Consider the following 15,896-nt stretch of genomic DNA (forward strand, 5'->3'; position numbering starts at 1 on the left):
CTGGAAGAAATATGGGAGTTAGTGGGTGAGAAAACTTCCTGGTTTGTGTCAGAAATAGGTATTATAAGAGGTGTTAGGAAGTCTTCTTTGTGCAGGTTCTGAAACAAAGTAAAGGAGGCCTAGAAAAAAAGAAAGGTGATTAGCTGGGTAAATGAGGGTTGTGGCTCGTGCCTAGAGCATCTCTTCTAAATGGAGAAGGTCCTTGGTTTGCTCCCTTGCATGGCTGGGATTGCCCACTGAAACCCTGGCGAGCTGCTGAAAGTCAGTGTAGGCAATACTGAGCTAGATGGAGCCATGATCTGACTCTGCATATAGCAGCTTCCTCAGTTCGGGGAGCCCAGAGCGATGTACCTGTGAATGTCTTTGTAGTTAGAGGAGGACTGTAGCTCCCATCAAGTTTCTCCCCACTTAACTCCAGTTCGTACTCCGTTCTGGGGGTCAAACCCATCACGGTGACGCTTCTCTCTGTCCCCGGTACTCTGATTTCCCCTGGTGGGGCACTGGATTTGGGGTCCCTGTACTGAAGGGAAAAGCTGCGGAAGGAACTGGGTGGGGCCAACCAAGTCACACGGAGACTGTCCGGAGAGACGTCCGTCACAGTCAGGTCCCGCAGTGGCACTTCAGGGCTTTGCGTGGTGAGTCTAGGGAAAGTTTGGGTCTTGGCAGCTGAAGGAGATCCTGGAGCTGAAGAAAGAGAGATGTCGGGTGAGAAAATTGCAACCTCTCCTCCTCCTCCGCGGCTTTACTCCAACTAGCATACCTCCCTATTCCTTGGCCGTGGAATAAGGGGTGAAAGGTGTATTGACTACTGTAATGTACTCTATGGCGGTGGGCTGCCCTTGAAGGCTATGTGACGGCTTTAACTAGAAAAGAATGTGGCAATCCATATACTTAGGGCATGGGTCACTGATAGCACATCTCAAGAGGGCTCCAGGCCCTGTGCTATTTATTTATTTTATTTAACAAAATGTATATACCACTTTAGGTTTTTTTTGTAGGGTTGTGGGGTTTTTTGTTTCGCAATGGGTGGAAGTATTTACACTAAACTCACCCTCCACTTTCACCTAGACCTAATCTGCCAAGAAAATTTGAATGAGGATAAATTTTATTAAGAATTACATGCCCAAACATAACTTTGTTTTAATTCTAATCAAGAATGCTGATTTCAGGGGAGAGCAGGGGTCAGTTCAGTGGAGAAGTACGCTAGCCAAACCTGTATCAGAGCTGACCCCGTCAAGAAGTGGGGGTGAGAAAAGGGTTGTATCACACAAAATCATCCCTTTAGCACAAGGACTTCCATCTGTGCAATGGGACTCCCTGTCCCTCCCCAATGGGGGCAAATGAGGCACAGAGAGAGAGGAAAATAAGTCCTGTTACATGGGCAGAGGTCGTTGTGGTACTGGATAGAACCCCAATCATTTCCTCTATGGCCTCTTCACCCAGTCAGAGAGAGCACCTGCTTGGAAAAAAAAAAAAAACCACACGCACACCCCATTCAAATATCCCAGTTAATTTCAAGGTGGGCACATAGAGATGCTGAGCAGTGGATGGTGGGAACAGCAGCTATGTGAACTGGTTTGATGAGTGCGTGGTGGAAGCCAACATTGCTGCAAAAGAAAGTGTGTGATTGAGGGAGAAATCTTTCAGCCACACAGAAGCAAGATGAAGGCAACAGCTCGGGACGACTGCTTTGCCTGGAGGAAGAATAAAGCAGTTAAACACAAAGGTATCCAGAGACACTCTTGACCAAGGTCAGCACGTGACTGTAGCTGGGGAAAGGGTGCACAATGGAAGATAAATAAATAAATCACGTGACAGAGAAGAATTAGTGCCAAAACAACATTTTGCAGAAACATAAAGTTCAGTGCAATTTCAAAATTCAAAAGGTGAAAAATTATGAAGTTTATTTTTTTGGTGGGGGTCCCCCTTTTATTTTAAAGAGAGAACTCTTTGGGTCTTTCTAATAAATGTTCAAGGCGTAACCTTAAACTAAATACTTAAAACTAGATACAATAATCTGCCAGTGTGAGGTTGTGTTTAGAGCACTGGTGATCTAGGTCCGGTTGCTATATTTCAGTCTAACCTACCTAGCAGGGTTGTAGAGAGGATAAAAGGGGAGGTTTGGACAAAGCTGGTGTTTTAGACAGAAAAGCAGAATAAAAATGCAATGAATACTTAAATTAAATCCTTCTCAATCACCCTGTTTTCCTCTCCAAACATCATTTATATTTAGCATCATCCATGATTGGGATCGTCATAAATATTTTTTATCAAGAAATAAATACTCCTTTGTTTGCAAGCAAATTCATAGGACAGGGGGTGCCCCTCAAGGCCTTGCTGGATTACAACTTGAATCATCCCACTGGCCAGTGGCCATGCTGGTTTGGGCTCATGGGAGTTGGAGTCCAACCACAACTGTTTTTTGTTTGTTTGTTTGTTTTGTTTTGTTTTTGGGTTTAGATCCCCTCCAAAGACTATCGTAGTTTGGTTCACAGACATTCAGACGATCTTGTGGCAACACAGACAAGGAGCAAAGGTAAACACAGTGACTGCAAGAAGCAGTGTGTAGCACAAAAAACAGATTGGACAAAAATCCGGGAGCCACAAGTGATTGCATTATTTGGCTTCAGGAAGAAGAAGATAATTAGCTGGTGGACACTGTGACATTTGCGTGAAGAACGATACGAGTGAGGAAGACAAGAAAGCTGTTGATTGGGAAAAAGAGAAAACAATTAGCAGGCCACTGTCTGAACGACTTTCTGGAGCAGGGGTGGGGAACCTCAGGTCTGTGAGTGGAATGCGGCCCTCTACCCTCCTCAATCGGGCCCTCAGAACGTTCTCAGAGCCACACTCTCCCCAGGCCACAACCTTTGCCAGTCACGCTCCACCCTCTCTTCAAGTCTTTTCAACTAGCTGGAAGGGGTCCTTGAAATGTAATACAATGCCTCTTGCTCGTTTGGTCTGAGAATGGAGACTTTAAAAAAAAGGTTCCCCACACCTGTTCTGGAGAATGCGAAAGCAACACATGTCTGGATGGCACACAGATTCAGTTTGGTGGCAACACGGACGAGGCATGTGATTGTATGATTACAGGCAAGAAGGAGATAGCGAACCACCCTGGGAGACGGATGTCCTACCCATCCTGGTACCTGTGGCGGTTATAAAGGAGTATGACTTAGAGGAACGTCCTTTCAGCACCCCGTGGATTTCCACATGGTAGGTTGTGCCAGGGTCCAATCCGGTGATAACTGCTCTGGAGGAATCTCCAGGCACCACGAGCTCCCTTACTTCTCCAGTCCCCGTATTGCGGTAGAGGATGACCACGTTGTCAGATACCCCTCTCACGCTGTCCAGAGACACCTCAATGCTGCCCGAGGAGCTGCCTACTACAGCTGGCTTGGGGTGGTCTGAGTGGGAGTAACTTCCTCTCACAGTCGGGGATTCTGTTTTCTGAAGCAAATCGTCAGTCTCTCTATCAAGCCGGTCCTTGAAACTCTCTATGACCTCTTCTGGCTTCCGGAGAATTAGATAGATGTATATGTCCCTGGCCACACTCTGTATGGTCCGGTTACCATGGAGAGGGAAGTTTATGGCACGGAGGTAGCTCTCCAAACGCTCGAGGAGGGTCCCGTTGTACGGGGAGAGCTTGGTCGAGATGTTCTCTGTCATTTTCTTCATGAAAAGCTCCTTAGCTTTGGCGACGTTGGAAGGGCTGCGGCCTGGCTGCGGCCTGTTGCCCGGCTGCTCAGCTGCAGGCCCAGAGGAGGAGGAGTCAGGCCTTCGGTGGGAAGAAGAAGGGGGTGGTGTGGAGTACTGGCGGACTGGCTGGCTTGGAGCTGGTGCTGGTGGGATCAAAAATGGAGGCAGTTACAGCAAAGGAGGGGATGGAAGTGAGCTGTGGAGATGGGATGCATGGGAAGTGGTAAATCAATCGGAGGTAGAGCCCCAATTGGTAAAAAAAATATATCCTGGTTTCCCACCCATCCACCCCTTCTGAAGCAGCCTGCAATGAATGCTGCTGACTCCTTCTTAGGAACCTTCCTTCAAGCTATCGCATCAGCTGGAATAAAAGCGAGGCAGTTAGTTTGAGCCCTCCTCAGAAATCACCCTTGTAGCCGTTTCCGTCCGTTGGTTCTCCAGAGACCTGTGAGCTGTAAAGAGAAGGGAAGAACAAGGGGCTGTGTGGGAGAGTAAGGGACGCCATCTTCTGACCACAAGCCACTGCAGCTGTCAAAAGGAAATAATGAGATGGTAAAATAATACTTGGATAGAAAAGGCATGGGGAAAAGATTATGGTGAAAGATAAGAGGCACCGAATGTGTGACTAGTGGGGTGGAAGGCAGGGAAGCCCAACAGTAGGAAGATCCATAGCCAATGACAGGCAAGAGCCAGATCCAATGGCAGGTGGAGGCAGCTAGTTCTAGCTTTGCCGCCATCCTCCTTCCTGCTGAGTTTTTCAAGGGGCATTGCTGGGCTTAAAGGAGAAGGAAAGTGACAGTCAGGGCCTACCCCCGGACTGGTTTTAAGAAAGAAGGCGGGTAGTTGGGCACTGGCTGAGGGCAGAATGAGGTTGGGGTGGTGGTGCCTCAGTGGCCTTCCAATGCTGAGCCTCCTTTTCACCACCATTGTTGTCTAGGCTGGAGACAGATGAACATACAGGCCTTGTCCATGTGGTGTTCTCCTCCAACTGCTGTTGTCCCACACTTTCTCCCCCCTAAACCCAGAGATTCCTCATGCTTTGAAAATCCAAACAGGAAAGCTGCATCGATCGCATAGGGAATCTCCAAATGTAGGGAGGAGAAAATGTGGGACAGCAGAAGTTGGAGGAGAATGACGTGGGGGAATCAAAGGAGACACAAGAGGTCCACAATCCACATTAAGCTAAGGTATGAGCAGGTCCCTGGTCCTAACAAGGAGATAGGAAGTCACAATGGAGAATCACTGGGCCTAGGTATACATTTGTTGAGTTTTGTTATGACCGTTTCTTTCATTTCACCATCAGGTTTTAGTCCTTTATCAAAATCTGGAGAATTGTAGATTTCGAAAGATAGCTGAGTTTCAGTTCATGCACTTATTTCAGAAAGCTGAGAATGTCAGCTTCACATTTTAATGCAAACCTGCCTCCTTTGCTCATTCTGAACCATCCTTCTCCCTTAATCGCTTGCCACATGGCATAATCCATGGCACCATAAGCTCACCTGCTAGCCTCACATGTGGATTGATTTGCATGTTAGGGAAGCAGATGGCATGGACTATGAAACCCAGTCCTGTTTCCCTACCAGTTTTGTACTAGAGGTATCTGCAGCAGAGATCAAGCACTTAGTAGTGGCATCCCATTAGGTTGCAGGACTGAAAACAGGAGTGTGAGTGGGTCACTCGGAAGAGCGCTCTGCTTTCCTTTGCCTTTGCTGCGTTCTGGATTGCAAACTGTTTCAGGAAGTGTGGATTAGGTAGGTCTGCCTTTTGGTACAAACTGAATCATCCCGCATCCCCAGCTGAGACAAGGGGCAACCCTAGCTCCCAGTCGTCACTCCCATGGCCCTACCAGTAGTGCTGACGATGATGCTGGTGGCTCGGCTGTTCTCGCCACTCTGGCGGGCGAACATGGTGATACGGTATCGGGTGCTACTCTCCAGCTCATCCAGAGTGACGCGTTCAGGTGCTGCAGGTAGTTCCACACGCTTCACGGCCTGGGCAGGCCGAGAGGCAACCAGGGGCACATAGCTCAGGATGTAGCCATCAGGGCGAGAGGCTGGCGGTTCCCAGTCCAAGGTCATGGAGTTTTCTGTCACCTGTGACGACTGCAGGCCACGCGGAGGAGCTACTCCTGGGAGGGGGAGGGGGAGAGATGTACATAGCACACAAGGCACTGAAATGAGACAGGAGGACACTTAGAGGCAGCAGGAGCTTGTGCGGAATGAAGGTAGCTGGGACGGAGCAGAGGCAGAGCGCTTTAAAACTGAGGACTAGAACCTTGATTTGTTGGCACAGGGTGTAACAGGAAGTACAGGTGTTTAGTTCTATTCCAAACTTAAAACTGGAAAGCATAATGCTGGTGGTCAACAAAAGAGATTTAAAGACTCTCTCAAGGCAAATTGGCCTCCACAGTCACTAGCAGTCTCACTGTGAAAACCGTGTTCATGGAAGATAATCTTACTTGGCTACGAGTAACCGCCAAAGAAGAAGTGCAGGGGAAGGTGGTATAAGAACATAAGAGAAGCTCTGCAGCTGCAACAGGCCAAGGGCCCATCATACTCTGGCATCATGTTCTCGCAGTGCCAAAAGGAATCCTGAGAGCAGGACCACCCCTTCTCTCAACACTGGAGATTCCCAGCAGCTGTTATTTAGAGGCATGCTGGCTGTGACAGTGGAAGCAGAACATAGCCATTGCGGTTAGCAGCCACAGAGGCCATTTTAGGATAGCGCAACCAGTTTGGTTGCACTGGGCGCCACACTGCAGGCAGTGGTGGAGCTTCATTCTCCGGCACTGGGGGCGGGAAGCAGGCGGGGCGGGGCTGGCACATGTCCCGGGGGCATGGCACGCTGCCCAAAGGGGCGTGGCGTGCATTCTGAGGGCGCAGTACGTGTTCTGGGGGCATGGTGTGTCGCCCAAAGGGGCATGTGTTCTGGGGGTGTGGCGCCCAGCGCAGGCGGGGGGCAGCCGTGATGGAGCCCCCCAGATCGTGCCAATGGGGGGGTGCGCTCCTATCGCCCCCACCTTCCTCTGCCCCTGGCTGCAGGGGGCGCCACAACAATGCTGCAGAATGGAGCACGAGAGGCAGCAGAGGCAAAACTGGGCATCACACAGAGCACCACTGAAATGTGACAGCCCAAAGTCCGCCACTGGTAACCACTCAGAGCCTTTACCCTCCATGAATTAGACTGCATTTGCACACCAGTGCATTCTGTTTCCAAATGTTTCACTAACTGCTAATTTCTGCATTGTATTTTAGCTTTCACACAATGAAAAGGCCACTTCCAGAAGTGTAGCAGAATATTGTGGGTGATCTTGGGTGTCCCTATTTCTCTGCCTATGGATAAAAGGGGAAGAGGGAGAATTGGTACACCGCCTGTAGCTCCTAGGAGCAAAGGCGGGTTATAAAGTGGTGCAGTGCATTTGGTCAGTGCCTCTGGCTGTTAACCGGAAGGTTGCTGGTTTGAGCCCACCCTGAGAAGGCTGTGGGCAAAAAGATTCCTGCATTGCAGGGAGCTGGGCTAAGTGATCCTCAGGACCCCTTCCAACTACAATTCTATGATTGTATGATCATCGTCATCACTGCCGCACAGAGGGTAATTTAGACTGAAGATGGGCACTCCTAAAGCTGAACTGGGAGCAGGCCGCAAGGGTGGAGAGGGGCAAAAGAGAGAAAAAGAGAAACATGCTGCTCCAGGCTACATACGTGTACGCACGGTCTGGGTGACTGGGGGTCCGTAGCGTTGCCCCTTTTCTGCCCGGACAGTGACAGTGTATTCCTCTCCCGGCATCAGCCCTCTGCGTTCAAAGCCTGTCTCCGTACCAGACAGACGTACTGATTCACCTGCCTGCTGATCCCGCTGCACATCAGAAGAGAAAGGTGCTGAGTAACTTTTCGGCACCAGAAGGAAACACCCAAGAACGCACCTCCGGGCAGTGCCCGGTTGTGTTGATACACACACGCAGCCGGGTCTGATTAAAGCAAATGTCACATTTCAACCACGCACAGCGTGAAGAAGACCTTTCTGTCACTCCTGAATCTCTCACAACCTGGGTTCACTGGATGGCGTTCTAGTGTTAAGAGAGACCTCAACACCAGCCCAAGATATTATGCTGCTTGAGACAAAATGGTGCGCCCCTAGCCCACTTACAGATACCATCCGGAGGGGCAATCGGATCTTACTTCAGCATGAATCATATGGCAGCATCCTCCACCACAACTGAGGACAGCAAGCTAGCTTAGTTGTCACAGTGCGAGCTGCATAGCGCAACCAGCTCTGCCCTCCAACATCTCACTGGAGCCCCCCTCAGCATCTGCCTCATGAAGTGGCCGCCTCACTCTAGCTAATGTTAGGGCCAGCCCTGATATACCTCTATTCCCCCTCCCCCCATACACCATTCACCATTTTTTCTACCCAAATGAATGAAGGCCCCTGCTCAAAGACACACCCTCACAATCTCTACCCTTCCCTGCTTTTTGTGGAAGTACATTGTCCCAAAAAGTGGTTGCTTACTGTGGGCTTCACATGAATTTCATACGCATCCACAGATACTTCCGGGCGGTTCCACTCCAAGCGGAAGGACGTCTCATCTCGATTTTTCACATGGATGCCAATGGATGGAATCTCTGTTCAGGTCAAGAGCAAGAGGAGGGTGGTGGGGAGACAGAAGAGAGTCGAAAACCAAATTTATCTCCAGCTTTCTTTTAACACTCACCCTCCCCAACATGTCCCCCAAAAGCGTATTGATCTGAACCTCAGCAAGATAAAAGCCCTGATGCCTAGGGTGGCTAGAACTTGCATGCCATTTGCATATGCAATTATACAGTACAGTGGTACCTCGAGTTACATACGCTTCAGGTTACAGACGCTTCAGGTTACAGACTCCACTAACCCAGAAATAACGCTTCAGGTTAAGAACTTTGCTTCAGGATAAGAACAGAAATTGTGCTCTGGCGGCACAGCGGCAGCAGGAGGCCCCCATTAGCTAAAATGGCGCTTCAGGTTAAGAACAGTTTCAGGTTAAGAACAGACCTCCAAAACGAATTAAGTACTTAACCTGAGGTACCACTGTATATGTATAGATGCAAATTTAGGGGGGGATAATAAAAATGGAAATACAATACATCACACCACGGCAGGAAAGACTGTGATCGGGTGACCAGAATGCCTGACTATGATAATTAAGATGATTTTATTCACGAATTATGTTCACCTCAAGGTGATTTATGTACACACCATTAAAAACGATTGTTTTAAGAACAAAACAACAAAAACCTAAAGACAGATTTAAAAACCAATATAAAATTATTATTATTATTAATAATAATAATAATAATAATAATAATAATAATAATAATAATTGCTTGTGCTTCACCCCAATATCCCAGGGCAGGTCACAACAATTTAAAACGAAACATTAAAAGCAGATTTTTAAAAAAATGAATGCAAGTATAATGACTTTTTAAATGTATAATTATTTTAAAAAATACAATCACAAAAAATAGGATGGGTTAACACCTAAATGAAATAAAAATGAGCACTAAATCAGAGACCTTTTCATACCAGATGTAAAAGCTTGTTCAGTATGCTGCCTACTATTGATGAACAAGATAACTATTCCCTTATGAAAAACAAAGGCTTGCTCTCACTTACACGGTTTGACCTGAGGTGTGTCAGGGGAACATGCAAAATAGCCTGAGGGCAAGAGAAGCTAACCCAACACCCTGAGCCACTGGGCCGCAGTGATTTCATCTTGAGGTGTCTCTGACCTACCTATGGAACAGTCTTCTCCTGAATAACCATCATGACAGAGGCACACTCCATTCTGGCACTCCCCGCGGCCACTGCAGTCCTCTGGACATGCCAGTTGCCCACAGTCTGGCCCGGTATACCCCTTGTGGCAGGCGCACACGGCTCCTTTCAGGCAGCGGCCTCTCTGGCTGCAGTCGTTTGGGCAGGCCTTGGTTCCGCAAGCTGGGCCCGTGAAGCCGGGCTCACAGAGGCACCGCCCGTTGTGGCACTCTCCCCGCCGGTTGCAGTTGCTGGGGCAGGCCCGGCTCCCGCAGTCAGGCCCAGAGTAACCAGGGTCACACACGCACTGCCCATCCACACATCGGCCATGACCTTGGCAGTCCTGCGGGCAGGCCGGGTCAGCACAGGAAGGTCCAACGTAGCCAGGGAAGCAGGTGCAGCGCCCGTCCACGCAGCGCCCTTGGTCGTTGCAGTCGTCTGGGCAGGAAGGTGGCTCCTCGCAGCGGGCACCGGAATAGCCGGGGCGGCACTGGCAGCGCCCGTTTGTGCACTTGCCACGCTGGGCGCCGCCACAGCCACCTGGGCAGGTTGGCTCGGCACAGGTGGGGCCACTCCAGCCTGCCTCGCATTCGCACAGGCAGCGGGAGAGGTCGAAGGAACCATGGTTCGAGCACAAGGTGCGGGTGTCCGTCTGGCCTAGGTGAGGGGCGAGAGACAGTAGGGAGGGGGAGAAGCGGGTCAAGGATTGAAAGCCAGGCCACACATAAACATCTTGTGGGTTTATTTATTTGCACATAGAGTCATACCTTGGTTCTCGAATGGAATCCGTTCCGTTCCATTTGACTTCCGAAAATGTTTGAAACCAAGGCGTGAGCTTTCTGCACTCAATCAGAAGCCACGGAAGCCGCATCATACATTTGGGTTCCAAAGAACGTTCGCAAACCGGAACACTTACTTCCGGGTTTGCGGCATTTGGGAGTCACAAGGCGTTCAAGAACCAAGGTACGACTGTATTGCCTATATATCATGCCTGTCAGGAACGAGCCAGCAGTAAATCACACTGTGCAAGTTGGAGTTACCGGTAACTCTTTATTACCAAAAACACAATAGAAACAGGAGGGTCAGGCCTAATGAGCACAGCAGCTCATCTCTAGTAGGCCTTGCTCCTATGACGCAGTTGCTAAGACTGAAGGTTCCCGTCTCCTCACAGCTGCCCAAGTCCCATCATCTCCAGGGTTTTTCCCAAGCAATCAGAGACTGCACTTGTGTGAAGCCAACCTCTCCTCTGCCCTTTTCATGCCTCTTCTGGTTCTGGAAGACCAGAGGGGAGGAGAGCTTGTTGCAGCAGGAGTGGGAGACACCTGTGACTCTTTACCAGCCTGACTCATCTCTGCCTCTTGACCTCCTCAGGTTCTGCCTCTCATTCTGGACATTGCCACAGAGTCTTCCAGCTCACCAAACACTGCTACATCTTCAGCTTCTGATACCTCCTCCTCCCAGTCTTCTCCCTCCACCACCACTCCCCAGACTCTGAGTCTTCTTCCCCTGGAAGAAACTGTAGTGGCATACAGGGTTCTCTCCCACCCGCATTTCATCCCCACAAGAACCCTGTGAGGTAGGTTTCCTTGTGCCCCAGGGAGGTCACTTTGGTGCCGCATACCCTCTCCAAGGCCTTACCTGTACTAGCCTGGGAACTGCTGGTCGCAGGGCAGCAGCCTCCCCCAGCCTGGCAGGTGTCCCGCAGTGACCGCACTTCGTTCTCTAGTGCCTGCAGCCGTCTCAAGAGGTCCTGGGTGTCCTCGGTACCAGGTGGGCACCCACAGGACTGCTGGGGCAGGTTGATGCGGTGAGTGAAGACCACATGCTCCTGGTCTGGCCCTTCCAGTGTGTGCTCATAAAGGCCTCCTCCCCTGGAGGAGCCAGGAGGGCCCAGCGCCTCTTGGGGTGCAGAGGAGGCTCCCTCATCCTCGGTGCCATCTCCCTTCAGCTTTATCGTGTAGATATGAGAGAAAACGGTAGCGTTGGAGGGGATGACCCGGTGGGGCACATGCGCCTCCCAAGAGGTCCCCAGCCAGAAGAGGAACAGAAGGAAGGGCATGGGTCTTGGTTGTCTCCCCATGCTCTAGACCTGTGAGAGAAATGGCAGTAAAAAAAGATGGATGGATGAGGGCCGACAAAATGGCTCTGAAGGTGCATTCGGTTATTTGGAATATTGCATCTGTTTTCTTGATTACAATGGAAGTAAAGTAAAGTAAAGGGACCCCTGACCATTAGGTCCAGTCATGTCCGACTCTGGGGTTGCAGCGCTCATCTCGCGTTACTGGCTGAGGGAGCCGGCGTACAGCTTCCGGGTCATGTGGCCAGCATGACAAAGCCGCTTCTGATGAACCAGAGCAGCGTACGGAAACGCCGTTTACCTTCCCACCTGAGGAGTACCTATTATTATAAAGAACCATATGCCGCTCCAAGGTCTGTCATCCTGTCACTGTCATGGCCACTGGTTTAGAGGTGGTGGGAATTTTAGAACAGCATAACTTTCTGGAGGACTGAAGGTATTCTCAATCCCTGTTCTGCATGATTTGGACAGTTCTGCATTTAGCTGCATGCAATGGCCACTCCCATGACTACTCTGGCGAGAGGCATCTGATGAGCTCAACTGCTCCCTACAATTTTTACTCCCTAATTTTTTTTCTACCTCCACTGTTTCTGGGAATAGCAGGTAGGCAGAGAGCTGTTGGCTCATGTCCACCTTATGTCTGGTTGGCCACGGTGAGAACAGGATGCTGTACTAGATTTAGGGGTGACAACTTTAATAAAATATTTGGGGGCCCAGATAAGGCCCCCCTCCCACATGGGCACACCCATACCATTTGAATGGCAATGCCCATCAACTTGGGGGCCCCCCTAATTTTATTGGAGGACCCAAGGGGACCTTGGCCCCTAGAAGTTGGCTCCTATGACTAGGGTCAGTTTATGGTTGAGGCGAAATTTGAACCATGGACCTGCTGATTCACTGCTCAACCTCTTGGCTGCCCACTACACCGAATCAGCTTTCATGTAATAGCCGGGGGGGGGTGCTTTTGGCTAAAGCTACGGCAGAAAAACATAATTGTCCGACAATAGGTTACCCACAGTTCAAAATATGTGTTTGTTTAAGGTTCGTTCTTTATTGGCTAGTCTTCAGCCAAAGCTCTCAGGGTGGCTTAGGAAGATTAAAAACAAAATTAAGTCAGCAAACAGCAGAGTTGATAGAAGCTCCAACCTTGAAACATTCAGCATAAAATGTTCCTCGGTAGCCACAGTGTGTGAAAGGGAAATGGGTGCGCAATGAATGATGTATGACTGCTTAGTAGGGGAAGGGATGTATCTCAGTGGTAGGGCATCCGATCTGCATGCAGAAGGTCCCATCTCTAGGCAGGGCTGGGTTTTCGCCTGAAACCCTGGAGAGCCACTGCCAGCCAGTGTAGACAGCACTGAGCTAGATGGACCAGTGGCTCTGACTCAGTATAAGGCAGTTTCCTGTGTTCCTGTGCCATAACTCTTCCTCTCTGAGGGCTTATCCAGACTTCCGCTTATCTCATTGCTTTCCCCAGGGGAAAACCACTCTTTAGTGCTCCTTCAGAGTAAATGGTGATGCAGGTTTTCTCCGTAGAGTATAGGCATTTGCTCCAGTTTAGCACTAAAGAGCAGATTTTCCCTGGGAAGGGAGAGGGGCAAGGGGGAAAGCTGCTCGGATCCAAGTCTAGAAAGCGCGAGTCACACAGAAAACCTCCCATGCTTTCTAAAGGCACAGGACAAGCGGAAGTGAGGACAAGCCCTCAATTTCAGTCACAGGGCTGCTACATCCAAGCCAGGTTTGAACCCACAGAGCGTTGAATGCACCATATATTTAAGCTCTCGTGCACCTGCTGATTCTTGTAACCTGTCGCTCGCCTTATGCGCCAATCTGATTTATACATCAAAGCCTTTGGCAGAACTGGAGTTGTGAGTTTGATGAATTTTCATGGATGAATTGCTGGGGAAATGTGGAAACAAGATTGGAAAAAATGAGGGATTGGGGAAAATGGCATTTGACTGATTTATCTACCCCTAAATATAACCCTGGGACGTGGTTGGTGCTGTGGTCTAAACCACAGAGCCTAGGGCTTGCTGATCAGAAGGTTGGCGGTTTGAATCCCCATGACGGGGTGAGCTCCCGTTGCTTGGTCCCTGCTCCTGCCAACCTAGCATGGGTACCGCTCCGGTGGGAAGGTAAACAGCGTTTCTGTGTGCTGCTCTGGCTTCGCCGGAAGCGGCTTAGTCATGCTGTACGCCAGCTTCCTCGGCCAGTAAAACAAGATGCGTGCCGCAACCCCAGAGTCGTCTACAACTGGACCTAACTGTCAGGGGTCCCTTTACCTTTACCTTTAAACATAACCCCATTTAATTAAAAGGGGGGAGGATATCCAGAAGACAAAATTAAAGTTTGTTTGTTTGTTTGTTTTTGTTTTTAAGGGAAAGTGATTAACCAGGAACAGCCAGCCAGCCAACAGAAGTTGTTCTTAGTAAATAAAAACAACTGTGAAGTTCAGGAAAATTCATGTCTGTTGACGCGTGTTAAAACCTCTCTCTCTCTTAAAACACACACACACACAAACACAGGCTGCTCCTTAATGCAACCTCGGTTGGAGAAACCCACCGAAAGGGGTGGTTTTCATGCCTGCTCCTGCAGCAGCACAACCACTGAATTAAAAAAAACAGCTAGGGAATTGTTAGGCACAATGCAGGTATCTCCAATCGCATTGATGTGGACAGCAGGAATGCAAAACAGAGGCATGACAGGGAACCCACAGCGCTCGCCAAAACCAGGCAGTTGGGAAGCAGGAACAGCAGTACACAGCAAGGGGGGGGGAACAGGCCACGGAGTGCTCTGAAATGCAAGCAGAGACGTGGCCAGGAGTCAGATATGGTGGAGGAAGCTGGCAGGGTAGACGGGGAGAAACGGATTAGATAAGAGTGGGCCAGGACAGATGGAGGGAGCGCAATCTTATCCTTAAAGCTTCCTTGTGACAACAGTCTGCAGTGCAGCCGTGGACTGACCTGCCTCCAGAGGTTGTGGGATTTCCTTACTTATAGCCGCCTGGGCCTCAGACTCCTCGATCCAACACTGTCAATGGCCTCGGTGGCTAGGACTGCCTATTTCCAGCTATGACTGTCTCACCATCGACGTCCCTTATCGCACAGAAATGAATTGGTCACTGTACTCCAGGTTGTGGGTAGCTACCAAATTGGATCACTGCAATGCACTCTATGTGGGTCCAAAATGCAGCAGCCAGATTACTGGGCGGGGCTCCATTTTTGAATTTGCTGCTTTAATACAGCTGTAATGGTTGCCAGTTTTCCCCCAGGCCCAGTTCAAGGTGCTTACATTAATGTTTAAAGCCCTAAATGACTTAGGCCCTCAATTCCTGAAAGACCACCTCCTTCCCTGCAGACCCTTTCAGGTGTTAATGTTGGCAGAGGACGTGGCCCTCAAAATCTCAGGGGGGCGGGCAGGCCAGGAGAGGGAATTCTCTGTGGCAGCCAATAAGTTCCCTCCCCACAGAAGTGTGTCTGGCACCTTCATTAGCAGCAGACTTGGGTACAGAGAATTCCCAGCCAACATTCCAAGAAGAAGAAGAAGAAGAAGAAGAAGAAGAAGAAGAAGAAGAAGAAGAAGAAGAAGAGTTTGGATTTGATATCCCGCATTTCACTACCCGAAGGAGTCTCAAAGTGGCTCACATTCTCCTTTCCCTTCCTCCCCCACAACAAACACTCTGTGAGGTGAGTGGGGCTGAGAGACTTCAGAGAGAAGTGTGACTAGCCCAAGGTCACCCAGCAGCTGCATGTGGAGGAGTGGAGACACGAGCCCGGTTCCCCAGATTACGAGTCTACCGCTCTTAACCACTACACCACACTGGCTCTCAGCGCTTGCGCTGCCTTTCCAAAAGCAGGTAAGGAAGTGCCCGGCTTTGGGAAAGAAGCACAAGGCTCTGGCAAGTTCCCAGAGCAATCCTACCTCCTTCCCAAAGCCAGGAAAGAGCTAACTAAGCTTTGGGAAGGCGGTAGAAGGACTCTAGGACCTAGTACCTTGTGAGACGGCGCCCCCCCCCCCGGGCTCAATGCTCAATGCATGTGCACCACTCACATAGCCCTAAATCTGCCCCAGTCTTCATTGCATAGGTTTCAGCATTTTCCATCTATTTAACAAAATGTATAGGGTTGTATGCAGCAGAAATGCTACTCAGAGGAAACCCATCAAGATTAAAAAACAGGAATTTAGGGCCATTAATTTCAATGTATCTACTGTAAGGAGTGCTCACTGGAAGGACAGATCCCGAAGTTGAGGCTCCAATACTTTGGCCACCTCATGAGAAGAAAAGACTCCCTAGAAAAGACCCTGATGTTGGGAAAGATGGAGGGCACAAGGA

The 15,896-nt window shown here is 49.7% G+C and overlaps 2 protein-coding genes across 13 annotated transcripts in view; both read right to left on the minus strand.

Annotated features, from left to right (window-relative positions):
• The window catches only part of LOC117042654 (oocyte zinc finger protein XlCOF6-like), a 663,370-nt gene that overhangs the window by 129,109 nt on the left and 518,365 nt on the right, over positions 1-15,896 (minus strand). The window lies entirely within an intron of this gene.
• The window catches only part of TNXB (tenascin XB), a 113,333-nt gene that overhangs the window by 64,343 nt on the left and 33,094 nt on the right, over positions 1-15,896 (minus strand). For 10 of the 12 annotated variants that reach the window (XM_033142158.1, XM_033142156.1, XM_033142155.1 and 7 more), the window contains exons 2-8: positions 11,125-11,575; positions 9,469-10,143; positions 8,209-8,321; positions 7,401-7,554; positions 5,546-5,827; positions 3,150-3,842; positions 352-684 (exon numbers count right to left, since the gene is read on the minus strand). In XM_033142158.1, coding sequence (XP_032998049.1) covers positions 352-684; positions 3,150-3,842; positions 5,546-5,827; positions 7,401-7,554; positions 8,209-8,321; positions 9,469-10,143; positions 11,125-11,566 — 2,692 coding nt within the window. In that variant the 5' untranslated portion in view covers positions 11,567-11,575. The remainder of the gene's footprint in view (positions 1-351; positions 685-3,149; positions 3,843-5,545; positions 5,828-7,400; positions 7,555-8,208; positions 8,322-9,468; positions 10,144-11,124; positions 11,576-15,896) is intronic. The other 2 variants (XM_033142159.1, XM_033142162.1) reach the window with 2 other exon arrangements.

Source organism: Lacerta agilis, chromosome 2 (genome assembly GCF_009819535.1).
Source record: "Lacerta agilis isolate rLacAgi1 chromosome 2, rLacAgi1.pri, whole genome shotgun sequence".
Lineage (NCBI taxonomy): Eukaryota > Metazoa > Chordata > Lepidosauria > Squamata > Lacertidae > Lacerta > Lacerta agilis.